General features: G+C 63.2%; 2 protein-coding genes and 1 pseudogene across 2 annotated transcripts; 2 read left to right on the top strand and 1 right to left on the bottom strand.

The window, feature by feature from the left end:
• Positions 1 to 5,487: 5,487 nt before the first annotated feature.
• Positions 5,488 to 5,944, bottom strand: LOC139017755 (LYR motif-containing protein 1 pseudogene; annotated as a pseudogene).
• A 7,064-nt stretch (positions 5,945 to 13,008) lies between these two features.
• LOC139017754 (interferon-induced transmembrane protein 3-like) lies at positions 13,009 to 14,176 on the top strand. The gene is made up of 2 exons (XM_070426349.1): positions 13,009 to 13,378; positions 13,899 to 14,176. The coding sequence occupies exons 1-2, from the start codon at positions 13,130 to 13,132 to the stop codon at positions 14,055 to 14,057; spliced, it is 408 nt and encodes a 135-aa protein (XP_070282450.1). The 5' UTR covers positions 13,009 to 13,129; the 3' UTR covers positions 14,058 to 14,176.
• A 3,314-nt stretch (positions 14,177 to 17,490) lies between these two features.
• LOC139018567 (interferon-induced transmembrane protein 3-like) lies at positions 17,491 to 18,635 on the top strand. The gene is made up of 2 exons (XM_070427125.1): positions 17,491 to 17,845; positions 18,371 to 18,635. The coding sequence occupies exons 1-2, from the start codon at positions 17,597 to 17,599 to the stop codon at positions 18,560 to 18,562; spliced, it is 441 nt and encodes a 146-aa protein (XP_070283226.1). The 5' UTR covers positions 17,491 to 17,596; the 3' UTR covers positions 18,563 to 18,635.
• The last annotated feature ends 1,968 nt before the right edge of the window (positions 18,636 to 20,603 follow it).

Genomic DNA, 20,603 nt, shown 5'->3' with positions numbered 1-20,603 from the left:
CCCTGCCGGGTGGCCAGCCACTCACTCAGGGGGATGCAGGCCCTGCCACTGCCCCGTCTCCAGCACTGGCCTCTGACCACTTACCTCTGGTGCCTCCCCTGTGGCAGCGAACAGCCCTGCTCACCCCAGGGCCTTTGCACAGCCCTCTCCTCTGCCAGGTCCCTAGGGCTGGGCTGGTACCCACCTCTCTTCCTGGGAGGCTCCTTAGGGGCCCTCCCCTCAGCACAGCACACGCCCTGGGCCCCCTCCTCACAGATTCTGAAATTCTCAGTCTCTCCGTCTGTTTGCCTTTTCCCTGCTGCTCTCTAAGCTCCACGAGGGCCGCCTGGGCCTTCTTGCTGCTTCCCCAACCTCTTCCTGGGTGGGTAGGCTTGGGGAGCGGCCCAAACTGCCCTGCGCCCCAGCTCCTCTGCACCCCGCTCTGCTCTTCCTTGGCTGTTTAACAAGTGGGGCGCGCCCTTGGGGGTGTCCTGCAGCGCCGGGATGGGGTCTTTTGGGGGACGTCCTGCAGCGCTGGGATGGGGGTCTTTGGAGGGGCATCCCGCAGTGTTGGGGTGGGGGCATCCTTGGGGTTGACCTGCAGCGCTGAAGAGACCCAGGGAAACGCAGCCAGCCCTTCCTGTGGACGCTGGCCCTGACCCCCTGACCCCGCAGACAGCGCCCCGCCAGCCACCGGCTCCTCCCACCATCCCGGTGGGTCCTCTCCAGGTGCCTGGGCCAATAGTAACAGGTTAAGACAAGACTCTTCGCCAGGCGGGTGGCCTCCATCCCCAGTAGGGGGCGTGCAGGAGCAGCCGATCCATGATTCTCATCATTAATGTTTCTATCTCTCCCCTTTCCTTTCTGAAATCAATGAAAACATATACAACACCGCCCCCCCCCCCAAAAAAAACAACAACACGAGAGCCTCATGTGTGGGTCCCCCCAGGCTAAAACGTGTCCAATTTGGGCTTCAGTCTCATCAGAAAGGCGATGGAGGCTGATCAGGCCAGAATTCGGATGGAGTTAAAATTGAGGTCTTGGCCGAAACCGGTTTGGCTCAGTGGATAGAGCGCCGGCCTGCGGACTGAAGGGTCCCAGGTTCGATTCCGGTCAAGGGCATGTACCTGGGTTGCGGGCACATCCCCAGTAGAAGATGTGCAGGAGGCAGCTGGTCGATATTTCTCTCTCATCGATGTTTCTAACTCTCTATCTCTCTCCCTTCCTCTCTGTAAAAAATCAATAAAATATATTTTTTTTAAAAAATTGAGGTCTTGTAGGGCCCTAGCCCCGCCCTGACTTGGGATTGGGGGGCTGCCGGGGGCGATCTGGTAACCGCTCCTCTGGGGGACCCCGCTCCTCGCCCTCTTCTCTGCCCCACACGACCCCTGCGCTCGCAGTTTGCCAGGCGGCCACCAGGGGGCGGCGCAGGACCACGCGAGGCCGCCGGGCCCCGCCCCTAAGTGGGCGGCGCCCGGGCGGGGGGAGGGTCTGCGCCCGCGGGGCCGGGGCGGTCGGCGGTCGCGCGGCCCGTGTGCTGGGTCCGGAGACGGCGACCCCTTTCCTGGCGCCTCCGGGAGGCCGGGCGGGCGGTGCTCGCGACCAGACCCTGCGCGCGGGCCGCGGGGGTGGAGGCGTCGGAAGGTCCCGGGAGCCTCGCGTGCCTGCAGCCCGGGACCCCACATCCCACACCCCACACCCCACACCCCACACCCCACACCCGACACTCCAGGCCGCAGGAAGGGGCGGAGCGTCGAAGGGGGGCGCTGGGGGGCGGGGGTTGGGGGCCGGGGCGTGGGGCAGGGACAGGACGGGCGCGGGAACTGGGAGCTGGGACCGGGAAACTGGGGGTTCCGGGGCGGGGCGCAGGGGGCGGGGCCGCAGGGCCTGGGAGCGGGGCGCGGTGGTCACCTCCCAGGCTCCGCCTTTGGGGGAGAAGTTTTCTGTTTCCCCGAAGTCACGTGCGCGGGGCGAGGCGGCCTGTTGTTGCTGGAAGCTCGGGGGGCGGAGGGAGGGCCGGGATGGGGCTCAGGGCCCTGCGGCTGGGAGAGCGAGACCAGGACGCGGGGGGAGGGGGGGGGGATGCGCTCGCTCTGCACCTGGACCCGCGGAGAGAGGGGGCGGGGCAGGAACACGGGCCGTGGGACCCCAGCAGGTCGGGGTGCAGCTCAGAAGCGCCGCCACGGGGGCCCCAGACGGTCCTCAGGTCCGAGCCTGGGGGGGCTGCGCCCCAACCTCCACAGGGAGGCGCCTTCCGGGAACTGGGCTGCACCTTGGCCCCTGGCCCTGCTCCGGGAAGCGATAGAGCCGCCGAATTCATCTGAAAACAACCCCTTTGATTCCACTTCCTGGGGCGCCTGTACCTGCGGGGACGGGGGCTCAGGGGACAGGGGCTCAGTCTTTCCAAGTTCCGTTCATCAGGCCGTGCGCCCGCGCGCCCTCTGATCCCGGGCGAAGTGAGGACGAGGCACCCGGAGGCCAGCAAACCGGCACCGCCAGGCCGCCCAGCCGACAGTCAAGGCCAAGGCTCAGTGCCTGACGACCAAGAACAAGAGCTGGATTGTGGGACCTGCAGGGCTCCGGGCCCCCCAGCCCCTCCCCGGGCTATCCTGGCCCCCCACCTGCTGAGCTGGGCTTTGGGTCTGGGTGGGCTGGCCTGCTCAGCCACCCCTAATGTGACTCAACTCTGCCCTGGGCAGTGGACACGGCCACAGGCAGCCCAGCCCACCCCACCTGGACGCGTGTCTGCTAATAAGTTTCTGACCCAGACCCACCGGGAAGTGGGAATTGGGGTGGGGGTGGGGGGTCCCTAGGCAGGGCCAGCTGGAGAGGAGGAGCCAAGACACTCCCAGGCCAAACCTCCCTGCCCCCTTCCAGACTGTCCTTTAAAAAACACACAAAATTCTTTTATTGATTTCAGAGAGGAGGGGAGAGGGAGACATCCATGACGAGAGAGAATCATGGATCGGCTGCCTCCTGCACGCCCCGCTCCTGTGGATCCAACCCACAACCCTGGCATGTGCCCAGATCGGAAATCAAATTGTGACCTCCTGGTTCATCGGTCCACCCTCAACCACTGAGCCACACCAGCTGGGCCAGACTCTCCTTCTGAGGACTTTTTTCTGGTGACGAGCCCAGGAGATGGAGACGGTGTAATGGCCACCATGTCTGCCCTGGGAAGGGCACTGTCCCCTGACCCAGTGCTGAGTCTTGAGCGGCAGGTGCCCCTGGGGCTGCAGGGGGTGAGCTCAGACCTCCCCTCCTCAAAGAGCCTCCCCTGTAGGATCAGCACGGGCCTTGCTCCCCCAAAAAGCCCCGCACACCCACCCCAGCTGGTGTTCTCTTCCCCAAGGAGACCCCATGCTGACTGTGGCCACCAGGCTGTCCCCCCCCACCCCCCCGGACCTCCCCTTCCCCCAAGAGCCTCACCCACCAGCAGCCTGTGGGTGTCCTCTGGGCTCGTGGGGGGGGGGGGCAGCTTTTCACCCCCTGACGTGGATAAGAACAGTGCTCAGCAGACACTCCCTGCTGGTTCCTGCCCCACAGAACCCAGCAGCCCAACAGTCACACTCCAGAGCAGTGGTTCTCAACCTTCTGGCCCCTTAAATACGGTTCCTCATGTTGTGACCCAACCATAAAATCATTTTCGTTGCTACTTCATAACTGTCATGTTGCTGCTGTGATGAATCGTCATGTAAATATCTGATATGCAGGATGGTCTCAGGCGACCCCTGTGAAAGGGTCGTTCGACCACCAAAGGGGTCGCGACCCACAGGTTGAGAACCACTGCTCCAGGTGGGCGCACACGAAGCAGCTGGGAGCTGGGAGAGCGGCCGCTCACACACCCCGTGAGCAGCAGGCCTTCCCCACGCCCGTGTCCCGGGTGTCACCACCCACAGCTCGAGCTCAGGTGGCCGAGGGTCAGGAGCCAAGGCCCTTCCCCGCTCTGCGGGGCTCCTTGAGGGAGGCTCGGAGGTGAGGGTGGAAGGGAGACGCATGGATTTGGGAGTGAGAGCGAGAGCTGGGGTGCAGCGCTCACAGCAGACACGGCGCCTTCCATCAAAGGCTCCCCAAGAGGCCAAGAGGGCCCAGCCTCTCCACTACCGATTGCTCCCCGAAACCCAAATGCTGATGGAAAAGGGCGGGACCCCACGTGCATCGCAGCGTCACTTACAACAGCCAAGACCAGAGGCACCGGTGCCAGCAGTGGAGGGAGGACAGTGGTGCGGCCGTGCGGGGGCCGAGGACTCCCCACCAAGAGGCGTGGGGTCCGCCATTGGGAGGCCTGGGAGCGCCCAGAGGGGACTGTGCGTGTGAAACGCGTCAGACAGAGAAAGACAGACGCCAGAGGGTCCCACTCACCTGTGGGATCCAAAGGACAAAACAAACACAAGCAGACCTGGTGACACAGAACATTCTGACAGTTGGAGGGTGAATGTCGCCCCACGTCCCGCGTGGTTCAGGGTTCAGGATTTGGAGGAGGGGCCGCACACAAATGAAAGAGATGAGACAAGAAATAATAATGTGGAAATATTGGGGGCCAGGCGAGCGAGCCCAACGCAAGAGAGAGGACTTCCACTGGTGCCCAGGCCTTGCCAGCCTTTTATTCAATGTTGGATACACATCTAGCTCTTAGGCAGGCAATTCCAGTAGCAGACAGACTATTTTAAAGGGCAGTAAATATTAGAGGGATTTACTCTGAGACTCTTTGATCAGGAAATATCTTGAGCCGCCATTGTCTGGACTAGACAATCGGTGCATAACGCTGGCCCTTGCCATGGGTTCAAGGTTCACCAGCGTCCCAGGACCCTTGTTTGCACTTCTCTGCTACTGAAGACAATGGGCGGCCTCCTGCATCTCTCCCCGTTTGTTTTCCTTAGTAATTCTTGAAAGGTGAATGTTGCCTGAAGGGCTCGAGTCCTTTTAGGACTCTTCATTCCACATCTGCAGACTAGAAATAAACATATGAGACAAGCAATAGTGGTTAAGATGAGAGGCAAATGGCATGTCCTTTTTACTTATTTTTTATTATTATTTTTTAAAACAATTTTTTATTTTTAGAGAGAGGAAGGGAGTGGGAGAGATGAAACATCAATGCCAGAGCAAAAACGGGATCGAGCCCGCAACCCAGACATGGCCCCGCCTGGTATCGGCAACCTTTGGGTGTACAGGGCGACACCAATCCGGCCACACCGGGCAGGGGGAAGCCCACCTTAAGCAAATCTATAACTTAAAGAGAAAGCCTAGACTATTCCGAGGGGGGTAGGCCGTTTGCGAGCAGCCATGAGAAACCCAGACGCTGGGCAGCTTCTCAGCGCCGGCCCACAGGCCCGGCAAGGACTCGCTTGGAGCAGCTTTGCCGTTCTCCATCTTCCTCCCTCGGGGAGGCCGCCAGGATTAGCGCCATCCCCGCAGACAGCAAGTCCCCGACACGCCGTGAGCACACGTCACGAGGGCAGTACCAATATTTGGGAGCCTTTAAAGAAGATGCTTGAATTTTTGCCCGAATCAAGGAGAAAGGTTTTGCCGTCTGGTTTGCATTGAAGACCTCGCTGGCTCATCGTCTGAGAAATGAACTTTCCCTGGATTAGGAAACCTCTTCGTGAGACTCGAGATAAACTGGTTTGGAAAGTTTCCTCGGTTTCCCCGGGCTTCGAAGTCCCCGGCCTCGTCGTGAGGGAAGGCCCGTTGGAGGCAGATGAACTGGCCCTGGATACGGGATCTGGTCGTGCCTCCCGATTGCGATCCTAGCTGTGCACTCACCTAGGCACTGCTTAATCTGGTCTGTGTCTGTGAGGTTTTTGTCTTTTCCGGGACAGCGTCCTGGCTTCAAGGTGGATGGATGTGCGGCTTTTTTCTCGGGGTGTCTTCCACCCGCCATGCCGCTGCCTGCCACTGCCTCGCATGCCTGAAGATTCATTCAGCGGTGCAGGCCAGGCGCTTCTTGTCGTGTGGCTGTGGACATCCCGGGAGCCGCGCCGGTCCGGCCTCCCTGACCCTCTGCGAGGAGGCAGCGCGGGAGCCCACGGAGCGCAGCCCAGGCCTGGGCAGGCCCTGCGGCCCGGCCGGACCACGGCGGACCTCCGGCAGAGCAGACCCAGGTCTGCGGGCTTCCGAGCCCCTGGAATCGCACACTCTCATGTCCTTCTTAGATTGCTGCCAGGTATCCAAGGAATCAGTCTGGGGTGGCTTCCTGCAAGGGGGGCGGAGGGGGCGGCTGAAGCGGGGGAGGGACTCAAAGGCAGGAACTGGCAGTGACCAGTGGTCCCGGATGCCAGGCCCGCTCAGGGGGCGCAGCTGAGGACACGGTCCCCCTCCGGACGCCGGCAGATGGACACCAGGGTCAGCACGTGAGCACCTGGTGAGCGCCTCTGGTCACTGGCTTGTGCACCGGACACTCATGGACCATGTCCGGCAGCCGCCACTGACGAATTAGAAACTGTCGACATCAGAGTCCTCCCCCACCGGGAGCCGAGTCTCAAAGACATGGGACTAAAATTCTTAAGTTCAAGTCCAGGACGAGACAGGAAACAACCCTGAAGGCGGGGACAGACTTGCTGGGGCAGCAAAGGCCCAGCTGGTTCCGACGGAGGCGCCACGTGACCCAGCCCTGGGGGCTCCGCTGCTGGGGGTGGGGGGGTTGGGCATGATTCACCCGGGGACCTGCCCAGACGGGGGACCTGCCCACACAGGCCGGCCTGGGTGGTTTGCTGGTTCCTAGCAGTCAGGACAGACCCAGGGCTCCTGGGGGGCGGGCCATGTTCCCGACACCTGGTCTGAGCAAATAGTGGGTCCACATCCCCGCCCAGGGCGCTGGACTTTCCGTCATTTCACAACCACCTTCCCTGTGGCTCAGACCACGTTCCACTTGCTGAGACCAGAAAACTCCCCCTCGATCCGGCCCCGCCTGACAGCTCCCCCTGACAGAGAGGCCTGGAGCCCTTTAACCTCAGCTCCCGTCCCCGGGGGCTGGCGCCATGTGGGGGCTCAGCCCGCCTGGTGCCCAGGTGACCTAGTAGATTCATGGTTCTTTACCACGTTGGCCTGGAGCTGCCTCCTTCGGCGCCCTAACCATCACCAGGTCCCCAGCGCTGCCATAAGTGGGGTCTCTGTACTTCTCAGACCCTCAGGCGAAAGCCAGGGCTCCCCAGGACCGAGGCGGGGCTTACGGGGGAGGGGGGACAGGGGAAGGGGAGGCCGAAGGAGCCAGGCTGGTCCCTTCAGAGGACACAGCTCAGGCTGGTGCCCCCTCACTCCCGAGGGGGCCGGGGTGCCCGACTGCCCGGGGCCTGGGCCCAGGCTGATGGCGGTGGCGAGGAAGGCGCCTGCCCAGTGGACGGGCAGAGTTTGGCCGCAGGGGGGGTGTCCCCCCTCCCCCGCTCTCCAGGCCTTGATGGTCACTGTCATCCTCTCCCTCCCAGACCAGAGAGACCAGAGGGGATGGGGACGAAAGGACTGGCCAGTGGACACCCTGGCAGGGGCGCGGGGCCCACCCCAGGGGGCCCTGGCACTGAGCTTGGCCGACCCCCTCAGAGACGCGCACCCAGCGAGCAGGACGCCTGGAGGGCGGGCCAGGCCCTGATGGAATCCTCGGTGCTGGGCAGGCGGACACGGCCCAGGGGCAGGAAGTCAGGCTGCCCGAGCTCAGGAGGGTGGGCTGGAGGTGAGCAGCCTGGGGCCGGACAGGAAATGGGAACAGGGGAGGGGGGTTCCCCTGAGCCACAGTGGGAAGAAAGGCCTTCGACAAGAGCTCACCTCCAGGCGCAGAATGGAGAAGGCGGACCCCCTTGGCTCGATGGACAGTGATGGTCCCAGCCCTCCCATCAGCCTGGCAGCCATGAGGCACCCCCAGAGCTGGGGCTGCAGGAGCCACACATCCCCACTCCCCGTACCCCATGGCCGAGGGAGCAGTGGGGAGGGAAAGGGGTCACATTCAGCCCAAAAGCACAGGGGACCCTCCTACCACGGGCTTCCGGTCGCCTGTCCCCGACCTCAGCTCAGATCACTCAGAAGCGATCCCAGAAAGTTCCAGAAGGCAAAACCCACATTTGCCCCCTGCCTAGCACTGTGCCCTGGGCATGAAGCGCTTGGGGCGCACCCTCTGTGGCCTGTGCCCCGAGGCACTTTCCCTGGAAACACCCCATTTTCCATGAGGGGCCTCAGCATCCGGGGTCCCTGGGTCCCGGAACCAGTCCCCCTGGGGCCCGAGGAACCCCTGTGGGGACCGCCCTTGGACCGCGCACCCACGGGAGAGTCCGCTGTAAGGAGCGCTTCCAACAGGGAGAAAGGCGGGTGCGGACTGCCCGCCCCTGCACCCCCTCGCCCACGCGGGGGAGGGTGGAATCAGCCCTGGACGCCACAGCGGGGCCCGGGCAGCCGGGAGAGGACCAGGCCGGCCCTGGACCAGGATGGGGTGTGACCGCCAGGCCCCTGCTGAGCGAGACAGCAAAGCACAGAGGGCACCTGGGGTCCTCCCCCCGGCCCCCCGAAGGGAGGGTGTGAGGGCGCACAGGGGCGTCTGCCCATCTGTGAGCCTGATGCAGGGAGGGTGCCAGCGCCTGGCGCCTGCTGACCTGCGGGGTGGCCGGCTGGGGCGGCGTGAAGGGCGGGGGCCGGGCAGGAGGTGGAGGGTCCCTGGGTGTCTGTTATAGAGACTGGGCCGTTGGGCCTGCGGAGGGGGGAGTTCCCTTACACCCTGCGAGGTTGTGTGGCCGGGCGGGCGGGCGAGCGGGAGGAAAGCACATTTTAAAAGATTGGGCAGCCGGGCCCCAGTGCAGGGATGAGGCCTCGCAGGGAGGGAGGGACGCCAGGGGCCATCTGAGCTCAGAGGGGGCAGGACCTGGCGTGGGAGGAGGGCGAGTCGCGGGGCAGGACCAGCGGAGGTCAGCGTGCAGGCAGGTCTTTCCCTGACAAGGGGTCTCGGCCCAGGTCTCCTGGCTCAGGCCCCTGGCAAGTTCTTCCAGGCCCTTGAGGGAGAGGCCGCGGTTCCTCCTGTCTGTTCAGGCGTGACGGCCTCAGCCCAAACCATCCCCGCGCTGGTCTCGGGGTAGCGGGTTCTGCGCCTCCCCCGCACCAGGGTGCTGTGCGCACCCCCAAATCAACAAGAAGCATCGGGCCAGGGAGCACCCCCCGAATCTATGACAGCGGACACCCTCCCGGGGCCGGAAGGGCGGCTGCTGGAACAGCAGGGACCGGAGGAGGAGAGCTGAGCCCCGGCTCCCGGGATGTGGCTCCGTGGAGGGCCGCTCAGGAGGGGGAAGGGGAGCCCACGCGATGTGCCTGCAGGGAGAGCCCAGCGCCTGCAGAGCTGGGGACACGAGCCCTGGAGGCTCACTGTTCACATCGGAGTTTGGACCCAGGGACAGGGGAGGCCAGCACGCAGCCCTGTGGGTGGGGTGGCCCCAGGGGCCGCATGAAGTCGTGGTTTCCCCTTCGATACAGAACATGGACAGAAACACACACGTGTTCACTCACGTACGTGTATTGCCCGTCTCCCCCTGCGGGGGGCGGGGGGCCTGGATGCTCGGCCCTGAGACCTCCCTCCAGTGAAGGCCCAGGGCCCTGGACAGGACTGGGTCCCGCTGAGCGGAAACGCTGGACGGGCCTGGAGTGTCCTGTGGCCCCTAAGGAGGGAGCGGCCATCAGACAGAGGAGCCCAGAGGAGGCTGCAGAGGGACCCAGCGCCCACCCGGGAGCCCTGGCACCTGCGTCTGCAGCTGCATGAGCAGCGCAGTGAGAGTCCTGGGCTGTTGGCCAACGAGTAGAATGAAGGGCCTCCCGGGTCTCAAAGTCCCCACTTAGACCCGGACGTGGAGCGAAGGGACAGCTGTCCTCACCGTGGGACTGCGGCCGGGAAATGAGGACAGAGGGACAGGGAAAGGCACCGTCAGGCAAACCTCCCAAAAATAATCGTCGTAGAAGAGCCACCCATGGGCTGAAGTGCAGGTCAAAGTTCAGGAGACGCCTGCTTTGCATAGTCTTGCAGTATCGGCACAATATGTTAATGGGGTGCCAAGAAAGCGGCGATTTTATTTTATTCATTTACTAGATGCCCGATCCATGAAGATTCGTGGAAGAATGGGCCTTCCTTCCCCTGGCTGCAGACACCGCCTTCGCTCCGGCCAGAGCCGCCTTTCCGATGCTCAGAGGCCCTGAACTGCTGGGGCTGTGTGGGGACACCTGCATCCTGCCCCGCCCCCAGCCACTCAGTGCCTGCACATGCAAATTAACCCTCCATCTTTGCTGGGTTAATTTGCATACTCACTTCTGATTGGCTGAGGGGTGTAGCAAAGGTATGGTCAATTTGCATCTTCCTCTTTTATTAGTGTAGATTAAAATATATTTTCATTGATTTCAGAGAGGAAGGGAGAGGGAGAGAGAAATAGAAACATCAATGATGAGAGAGAATCATTAGCCAGCTGCCTCCTGTACACCCGCTCCTAGGGATGGCGCCCACAACCGGGGCCTGTGCCAGGACCGGGAATCCAACCGTGACCTCCTGGTTCATAGGTCGACACTCGACCACGGAGCCACTCCGGTTGGGCATAGGGTCTTGCATCAAGGTCAAGCCCTGGTCTGGGTCCCGGTGGCGTGGGGACAGCGTCCACGGGAAAGCCTGGTGGGGGGCCCGAGGCTCTCTGTCCGTCTCACGTTTTTTCCTACGTCTCCCTTGGATGCAGACACAATGCCAGGCGCCTGGGAAGACAGACAGAGGGTGGACAGTGGCTGAGAGGACAGACTCCTCAGCCAACCCCTGCTCTGCTGCTTTTCAGCCGTGTCTTCTATTATTTTTTAATATTTTTATTGATTACAGGGAGGAAGGGGTGGGGGGTGGAGAGATAGAGAGAGAGACATCAGTGATGAGAGAGAATTACTGATCAGCTGCCTCCTGCACGCCCCCCCACAAACCCGGGCATGTACCCCGATTGGGAACTGAGCTGTGACCTCCTGGTTCACAGGCCGACGCTCAGCCACTGAGCCACGCCGGCCGGCACCCATTTCCTGTTCTGAAATGCAGAGAATGCCCGCACGGCCCCGGTTGCGGGGAGGGTTAAGGACTGATCCATGTCAGCACCCAGCACAGTGCCTGGTGCGGACGTGGTGACGGGAGGGGACGCCTCCATCCCTCTAATGACGCCCGGACTTAGAAGCAGCAGGGGGACCCCACGAGGGCAGAGGCCTGTGTTGCAAGATCAGCCCCAGCCGGGCAGGGGTCACCTGGGAGGTCACGGGAGGTCACGGGGACAGCATGGGAGCGGAGAAGTGTGTCCTGGAACAGAAGGGAAGGACGCCGAGAGGAAGAAACGCTGGAAGAACCAAAGGAGCTGGACTTGCAGGAATGGATGTCGAAGACCGGTGCCCGCTGGGCAGAGCGGCGGGGTGACCACGCTCGGGCGGCTGCGGGGGATGGAGGAGCACCAAGGAAGACTTTCCCACTACATCCCCAGCCCGGGCCACTCCCACTCCTGCCGGTCCCTCGGCAGCTCCCATCAGAGCACCAGGTGACGCTGAAAGCACTGGAAACAAATCCTAGAAGGTATCAGGCAGCCGAGTTTCGGCTGGGGTGTGAGATTGAGGCACAGAGGGACGCGGGTGGCCAGGGTCTCTCCGGAAGCCTCAGCGCCCGCCCCACCCACACACCTGCAGGAGGAGGAACCGAAAAAGAAGAAAACAAGCCCAGGAAACAGTGGAGCCACCACAGAGAAGAGGAGCCGATGCCTGGGCCCTGGGAGCCACCCGCCACCAGCCAAAGGGGGGAGAGCTGTGGGGGAGGCGGTGCAGCCACCGGGCCGCAGGTTCTGTGTGAGCCGACCTGGGGGTGGGGGGGGGGGCACAAGCAGGAAGCCAAATAGCCGTGGAGCTCTAGTCAGTTTGGATCAATGGATGGAGCCTCGGCCTGTAGACTCAAGGGTCCCAGGTTCGATTCCGGTCAAGGGCATGTACCTTCGTTTCGGGCACATCCCCAGTGGGGAGCGTGCAGGAGGCAGCTGATCAATGTTTCTCTCTCATTCATGCTTCTAACTTTCTATCCCTCTCACTTCCTCTCTGTAAAAAAAAAAAATCAATAAAATATTTTTTAAAAATACCTGTCTTTATTGGTGTCAGAGAGGAAGGAGAGGGAGGGAGGGAAACACCAGCGTGGAGAGAGCATCACTGGTTCGGTGCCTCCCGCGCCCGGCCTCCCGGAGATGGAACCAGGCACCTGGCCTGAACCTCCACCTGGAATGGACCTGCTCCAGTGTCCACTTCAACCTCAGCCGCTGAGGCTCAGAAGCGGGGCCCGCACCTCTCCCTCTGAGCTGCTCACCGGCTGCCCCCCCCCCCGCACCCCCCCCTGCCCCTCGGTCTCCTGCTTCTCTCCGCCCCCAGGTGAAGGCCTGACACTCCTTTCTGGTTCTCAGAGCCCAGCGCTGCTGCTGAGGACACCCATGCTCTGTAGAGTGACCTGGGCGCTGTGCTGGGAGGGGTGGGAACCCCAAGCCACACTCCGCAACCCCCCCCCCCCACCGGGGCCCTGTGGACTGCAGACACCTGCAGGCCGACCTGCAAGTCCTGCCAGGCGCGGTGGGTGCACCTGTGCTGCTGCCCCCCAGGGGCGGCTCTCAGAGGCACGTGCCACAGCCCAGGGGACACCCGACCCCCACTGAGCTGCACCATGAATTTCATGTTACCCACTTAAGGTTTTTCTTTCGATGGTAATTTATAAAAACAAGGTATGAAGTCCACATTCTCCGGAGCATTATCTCAATTCCTTGAGGTTCTACTTCCCGGCATCTTAGGTCCACAGTTTGGCTCAAATACACGCACTAAATTCTATACAGGTGAATATTTTTACCTTAACATCCCCTTCAGGGGGTGAGACACACCCCGGGCCCATCACACCCTAATGAGGACCTGGGGTAGCTGACAGGCCAGACTGGAGTGACCTGGACAGGAAGCCCCCCCCTTTCCACTCCCCACCCCACTCCAAGGCTTTGCCTCTCTCTGCTGGGCTCCAGTGCAACCTGACACTCCCTTAGCAGGGACGCCCTCCAGGAACACAGCCAAATTCAACTTTGGGGGAAACGAAACTACCAGAAAAAGGAAGCACAGCTGAGGCTCCCTTATCCTGGGATCCGCATCCTCAGGCCATCTGCCCCGCTCCGACACCATGAACCCCAACTCCCAGCCCTTCTTCTCTGGCGCCCGCGCCGGAGTGTCCCCATCCAATGATGTGCTCAAGGAGGAACACGAGGTGTCTGTTCTGGGGGGTCCCCAGAACTCGATGGCAGCGAGGACGACGGTGGTCAACATCCAGACTGACACAGTGGTGCCCGACCACATCGTCTGGTCCCTGTTCAACACCCTCTTTTTCAACACCTGCTGCCTGGGCTTCGTGGCGTTCGCCTTCTCCGTGAAGGTGGGTGCGTGGGGGGGTGGGGGGTGGGGGGGGTTACATGGAAAGCGTGTGCGCCACCACAGGTGTGCTGCCCAGGTGACCCTTGGGATTGAGGAGCCCGTGTGTGTGTGTGTGTGTGTGTGTGTGTGTGTGCAGGTCACCCTGAGGCTGCCTGGGGAAGCCAGGGTCAGCCTTTGTCCCCTGGACTCCAAGGAATATCCTGTTGATCAGCCAGAAATTACACTCCTCTGACTGATAACAAAAGTTCTCAGAAAACCCTGACCCTGGTGGGCTGAGAGGCCAGCAAAGGGGCCCGAGCTGGGGGAGAGGAGCCCTGAGGCCCTGGAGAGGCTGAGAGGCTGGGAGGGAGCCCCCCTGGCCTGTCCTGCTCAGGCTCCAGGGAACAGGGAGGGGGTCGCTGGCCTGGCTGAGGGCAGGTGGAGGCTGGTCTGGGCAGGGAGCAGCCAGAGTCGGGCCTGAGTCACAGCACCCGGCTGTCCCCAGGGCCTGTCCACACCCCTCACCATCTCTTCTCCCCCAGTCTAGGGACCGGAAGATGGTGGGAGACGTGATTGGGGCCCAGAGCTATGCGTCCACCGCCAAGTGCCTGAACATCTGGGCCGTGGTCCTGGGCCTCCTTGGCATACTTGGGATCATCATCACCGTCGTGATTATCACCTCTGGAGTGTTACGCCGCTAGAGGGATTCCCATCACCTGCCCCAAGACTGAGGCCCCCCCCCCTTTCCCAGCTGCTTCACGCACCTGTGTGTATAACGGAATTCAATAAAGCACATGTATGTGTTATCTTAAAAAAACCATTGAAACCTGTAAAGAATTTTTGTGAGTTTATTGGAGCCAAACTGTTGACATATGCGGGGAAGCAGAACCTCCACAAATTGAGGTAATGCTCCGGAGAATGGCGGGGTTACATTTGTATTTATACATTGTGATCAAAGGAGGGATGTAGGTGGGTTACATGAAATTCATTGGCGATAGATTAAGGGGGAGGGATAAAGCAAAGCAGAGAAACCCCTGGGATTGGATAAAAAGTAAGATGATGGACACATGCTTAGGTGGGTGCAGGTTCCATTAACATGATAATGAAGGATTTGTGGTCTCTGTCCTGGTGCCCAGGGCATTTGGTTGTGCCCCAGGGGCTCCAGAAAAAGGGAAGTTACAAGTTACCCAGGCATCTCAAGGGTGTGTTGTCATAGATGCAAAAAGACAGACAGGCTCAGTTAAGGTAAAGGTTGATCTTGTCAGTGAAGATCCTGGCCTAGGAGGTGACTGCCTACCATCACTGCTTTAGTTAAAGTTTAATTTCAGACCATCCTTTGTAGGTACTTTAGGGCTCTGAGGTTGCAAGATGGCCATGCAGGCCTCCCCTGAGCTTGTCCGGTCAGCATGTGGTCCCTTTCGCCCACATATGTGACAATGCTGTGTTGTCACCTGGGGAGGGTCCTGTGAGAGCCCTGCCTGCCCCTGAGACTGAGCCCACCACCCCCTGCCCGCTGCCCGCTGCCCAGAGGTCAGGAGGGGCCTGGATCAGAAGCCAGGGGGGCCAGGCCATCCTCCCTGCGGGAGCACATCTGTCCTGCTCTCGGCCCTCGTGCTGCCCCCGGACCTGACCCGGGACGGGCACGGTCAGGAGGGTCCCCTCCACCCGCCCCTGCCCCGCCTTCCAGTCTGTCTCCAGGCTCTTCCCAGAGCATCTGGCACAACGCCAGTCACACAACCGCTCAGCCCGCCTCTGCCCCGCCCACCTCATAGCCCCGCCCACACCCATGATGCCCTTGGAGGCGGTGCTTCACCTCTCCCGGCCCCGCCCACTGAGCCCTCTGTCCTCACGAGGACACGCCCACACCGGTGGCCACGCCCCCCGCCACTCAGTCCCCACGTTCTCCCACCTGCCTGTCCCGCCTTCCGCCCACTCCCCGCCTGCCCACCGGGTGCGCTCCGCCCACCGCACCAACCACGCTGCCCGCACAGCTCTGCCGGCCACACACCCGCCCCCCACCCAGCGCCCCCTCCTTAGAGCCCTTATGCCCACCGCCCGAGGGGACCGACCAGAGGACGTCGTCCCAGGGCCCCTCGGACCGCCCGGGCCCCGCACAGGAAGCCCTCCTCCTGCAGTTGGCACCAGGCTTCCGAGGTCTCCTGCTGCTCACCCTGCTCCCAGGCCACCTCCCCAGGGGCTCACCCTCCTCCCAGGCCACCTCCCCAGGGGCTCACCATCCTCCCAGGCCACCTCCCCAGGGGCGCACCCTCCTCCCAGGCCACCTCCCCAGGGGCTCACCCTGCTCCCAGGCCACCTCCCCAGGGGCTCACCCTGCTCCCAGGCCACCTCCCCAGGGGCTCACCCTGCTCCCAGGCCACCTCCCCAGGGGCTCACCCTGCTCCCAGGCCACCTCCCCAGGGGCTCACCCTCCTCCCAGGTCACCTCCCCAGGGGCTCACCCTCCTCCCAGGCCACCTCCCCAGGGGCGCACCCTCCTCCCAGGCCACCTCCCCAGGGGCTCACCCTCCTCCCAGGCCACCTCCCCAGGGGCTCACCCTCCTCCCAGGCCACCTCCCCAGGGGCTCACCCTCCTCCCAGGCCACCTCCCCAGGGGCTCACCCTCCTCCCAGGCCACCTCCCCAGGGGCTCAGCCTCCTCCCAGGCCACCTCCCCAGGGGCTCACCCTCCTCCCAGGCCACCTCCCCAGGGGCTCAGCCTCCTCCCAGGCCACCTCCCCAGGGGCTCACCCTCCTCCAGCGACGCCTGTCCCTCCCCCACGAGCCCAGGGCACTGACCCGCCCCGCCCCGCACCCGCGGGAGCTCCTGGCTCCGGAGGGTCCCGCTGCGGAAGGGAGTGTGAGGACCGTGCTGGTGCGAGTCCTCGGGCAGCACCTGCCTGCGGAGGGGGGCCGCGGGCTGAGCCCCGCGCTCGCCGGGCCGCGTTTCTGAACATCCGACCTCCTTGTGCGCAGGCGCCGCTCTGCTCCCGCTGCACTTCTGTTGGAGGCGCGGTACCGGCTGGGCCCCTCGGACCTGCCCCGGGACCCGGAGCCCATCACCGCTCAGGCGCCCATGGCACCTCCCACTGCCCTCCCCACCTCGGCCCGCAGGGGGCGTCGCAGGCACTAAGGGTCACCTTAAGGGTCCATTGGCGAGATTTTACTGACCCTCCCAACACCTGTCCAAAGCACCGCAGCTGATTTTTATAAAATATGTTTTTATTGGTGTCAGAGAGGAAGGAGAGGGAGGGAGGGAAACACCAGTGAGGAGAGAGCATCACTGGTTCGGTGCCTCCCGCGCCCGGCCTCCCGGAGATGGAACCAGGCACCGGGCCTGAACCTCCACCTGGAATGGACCTGCTCCAGGGTCCAGTTCAACCTCAGCCGCTGAGGCTCAGAGGCGGGGCCCGCACCTCTCCCTCTGAGCTGCTCTCCCCCCCCCCGCCCCCCCCCCCCGCCCCTAGGGCTCCTGCTTCTCTCTGCCCCCAGGTGAAGGCCTGACACTCCCTTCTGGTTCTCAGAGCCCAGCGCTGCTGCTGAGGACGCCCATGCTCTGTAGAGCGACCTGGGCGCTGTGCTGGGAGGGGTGGGAACCCCAAGCCACACTCCGCAACACCCCCGGGGCCCTGTGGACTGCAGACACCTCCAGCCCGACCTGCAGGCCCTGCCAGGATCGATGGGTGCGCCTGTGCTGCTGCCCCCCAGGGGCGGCTCTCAGAGGCACGTGCCACAGCCCAGGGGACACCCGACCCCCACTGAGCTGCACCATGAATTTCATGTTACCCACTTAAGGTTTTTCTTTCGATGGTAATTTATAAAAACAAGGTATGAAGTCCACATTCTCCGGAGCATTATCTCAATTCCTTGAGGTTCTACTTCCCGGCATCTTAGGTCCACAGTTTGGCTCAAATACACGCACTAAATTCTATACAGGTGAATGTTTTTACCTTAACACCCCCTTCAGGGGGTGAGACACACCCCGGGCCCATCACGCCCTAATGAGGACCTGGGGTAGCTGACAGGCCAGACTGGAGTGACCTGGACAGGAAGCTGCTCCCCCAGGCCTTGGCATCACTCTGCTGGACTATTGTGCAACCTGACACTCCCTTAGCAGGGACGCCCAACAGGAACACAGCCAAACTCAAATTTGGGGAAAACGAAACAACCAGAAAAAGGAAACACCACTCAGGCTCCGTTATCCTGGGATCAGCATCCGCACGCCATCTGCTCCGCTCCGACACCATGAACCCCAACTCCCAGCCTTTCTTCTCTGGCGCCCGCTCGGGAGTGTATCCATCCAATGATGGGCTCAAGGAGGAACACGAGGTGTCTGTGCTGGGGGGTCCCCAGAACTCGATGGCAGCGGGGACGACGGTGATCAACATCCAGGCTGACACGGTGGTGCCCGACCACATCGTCTGGTCCCTGTTCAACACCCTCTTTTTCAACCCCTGCTGCCTGGGCTTCGTGGCGTTCGCCTACTCCGTGAAGGTGGGTGTGCGGAGGGGGAGGGTTTACACAGAAAGCGTGTGCGCCACCACAGGTGTGCTTGGGATTGAGGAGCCCACGTGTGTGTGTGTGTGTGTGTGTGTGTGTGCGCAGTTCATGGTGAGGCTGCTTGGGAACAGCAGGGTCAGCCTTTGTCCCCTGGACTCCAAGGAATATCCTGTTGATCAGCCAGAAATTACACTCCTCTGACTCACCATGTGGCTTCAGGGCTCTGGATAGAAAACAAAAGTTCACAGAAAACCCTGAGCCCTGGTCGGGGGGAGAGGCCAGCAAAGGGGCCCGGGCAGGGGGAGAGGAGCCCTGAGGCCCTGGAGAGGCTGAGAGGCTGGGAGGGAGCCCCCCTGGCCTGTCCTGCTCAGGCTCCAGGGAACAGGGAGGGGGTCGCTGGCCTGGCTGAGGGCAGGTGGAGGCTGGTCTGGGCAGGGAGCAGCCAGGGCCGGGCCTGAGTCACAGCACCCGGCTGTCCCCAGGGCCTGTCCAGACCCCTCACCATCTCTTCTCCCCCAGTCTAGGGACCGGAAGATGGTGGGAGACGTGATGGGGGCCCGGAGCTATGCGTCCACCGCCAAGTGCCTGAACATCTGGGCTTTGGTCCTGGGCCTCCTTGTCACACTTGGGGTCATCATCGCCGTCGTCGCATTTTACGCCACTGCACTGAATCGCGGCTACGTGGGTTCCTATCACCTGCCCCAAGACTGAGGCCCTGGCCCTTTCCCAGCTGCTTCACGCACATGTGTGCAATGGAGTTCAATAAAGCACATGTCTGTGACAACGCTGTCTTTCCTCCTGGGGAGGACCCTGTGAGAGCCCTGCCTGCCCCTGAGACTGAGCCCACCACCCCCTGCCCGCTGCCCGCTGCCCAGCGGTCAGGAGGGGCCTGGATCCGAAGCCAGGGGCGGCCAGGCCATCCTCCCTGCGGGAACACATCTGTCCTGCTCTGGGCAGTCGCCCCGCCCCGGACCTGACCCCGGGATGGGCATGGTCAGGAGGGTCCCCTTCTCCCGCCCCCACCCCGCCTTCCAGGCTGTCTTCCAGGCTCTTCCCAGAACCTCTGGGGAAACGCCAGTTATGGCTCAACTGCTCAGCCCGCCTCCGCCCCTCCCACCTCCTGACCCCGCCCCGCCCGCCTCCTAGCCCCGCCCACCCACCTCCTAGCCCCGCCCACACCCGTGACGCCCTGGAGGCGGTGCTTCACCTCTCCCGGCCCCTCCCACGGAGCCCTCACGAGGCCACGCCCACACCAGTGGCCACGCCCACCCCCACTCAGTCCCCCCGTTCTCCCACCGGCCTGTCCCGCCTTCCGCCCACTCCCCGCCTGTCCACCGGGTGCGCTCCGCCCACCGCACCAACCACGCTGCCCGCACAGCTCTGCCGGCCACACACCCGCCCCCCACCCAGCGCCCCCACTTTAGAGCCCTTATGCCCACCGCCGGAGGGGACCGACCAGAGGACGTTGTCCCAGGGCCCCTCGGACCGCCCGGGCCCCGCACAGGAAGCCCTCCTCCTGCAGTTGGCACCAGGCTTCCGAGGTCTCCTGCTGCTCACCCTGCTCCCAGGCCACCTCCCCAGGGGCTCACCCTCCCCCCAGGCCACCTCCCCAGGGGCTCACCCTCCTCCCAGGCCACCTCCCCAGGGGCTCACCCTCCTCCCAGGCCACCTCCCCAGGGGCGCACCCTCCCCCCAGGCCACCTCCCCAGGGGCTCACCCTCCTCCCAGGCCACCTCCCCAGGGGCTCACCCTCCTCCCAGGCCACCTCCCCAGGGGCTCACCCTCCCCCCAGGCCACCTCCCCAGGGGCTCACCCTCCTCCCAGGCCACCTCCCCAGGGGCTCACCCTCCTCCCAGGCCACCTCCCCAGGGGCTCACCCTCCTCCCAGGCCACCTCCCCAGGGGCGCACCCTCCTCCCAGGCCACCTCCCCAGGGGCTCAGCCTCCTCCCAGGCCACCTCCCCAGGGGCTCACCCTCCTCCCAGGCCACCTCCCCAGGGGCTCACCCTCCTCTCAGGCCACCTCCCCAGGGGCTCACGCTCCTCCAGCGACGCCTCTCCCTCCCCCACGGGCCCAGGGCACTGACCCGCCCCGCCCCGCCCCGCCCCCGCGGGAGCTCCTGGCTCCGGAGGGTCCCGCTGCGGAAGGAGTGTGAGGACCGTACTGGTGCGAGTCCTCGGGGCAGCACCTGCCTGCGGAGGGGGGCCGCGGGCTGAGCCCCGCGCTCGCCGGGCCGCGTTTCTGAATATCCGACCTCCTTGTGCGCAGGCGCCGCTCTGCTCCGGCTGCACTTCTGTTGGAGGCGCGGTACCTGCTGGGCCCCTCGGACCTGCCCCGGGACCCGGAGCCCATCACCGCTCAGGCGCCCATGGCACCCCCACTGCCCTCCCCACCTCGGCCCGCAGGGGGCGTCGCAGGCACTAAGGGTCACCTTAAGGGTCCATTGGCGAGATTTTACTGACCCTCCCAACATCTGTCCAAAGCACCGCAGCTGTTTTTTTAAAAATATATATTTTATTGATTTTTTACAGAGAGGAAGGGAGAGGGATAGAGAGTTAGAAAAATGGATGAGAGAGAAACATTGATCAGCTGCCTCCTGCACGCTCCCCACTGGGGATGTGCCCACAACCAAGGTACATGCCCTTGACCAGGATCGAACCCGGGACCCTTGAGTCCGCAGGCCGACGCTCTATCCACAGAGCCAAATCGGTCAGGCTGGAAGCTGACTTTTAAAAATATGTTTTTATTGGTGT

Source organism: Myotis yumanensis, unplaced genomic scaffold (genome assembly GCF_028538775.1).
Source record: "Myotis yumanensis isolate MYYU_CA2020_CCGP unplaced genomic scaffold, mMyoYum1.0.hap1 SCAF_10, whole genome shotgun sequence".
Lineage (NCBI taxonomy): Eukaryota > Metazoa > Chordata > Mammalia > Chiroptera > Vespertilionidae > Myotis > Myotis yumanensis.
This window is presented reverse-complemented; position numbering and strand designations above follow the sequence as displayed.

Coding starts and splice junctions, on each gene's coding strand:
- LOC139018567 (XM_070427125.1), top strand. CDS start 17,597: ATGAACCCCAACTCCCAGCCTTTCTTCTCTGGCGCCCGCTCGGGAGTG. Junction 17,846..18,370: donor CGTTCGCCTACTCCGTGAAG/GTGGGTGTGCGG, acceptor CTTCTCCCCCAG/TCTAGGGACCGGAAGATGGT.
- LOC139017754 (XM_070426349.1), top strand. CDS start 13,130: ATGAACCCCAACTCCCAGCCCTTCTTCTCTGGCGCCCGCGCCGGAGTG. Junction 13,379..13,898: donor CGTTCGCCTTCTCCGTGAAG/GTGGGTGCGTGG, acceptor CTTCTCCCCCAG/TCTAGGGACCGGAAGATGGT.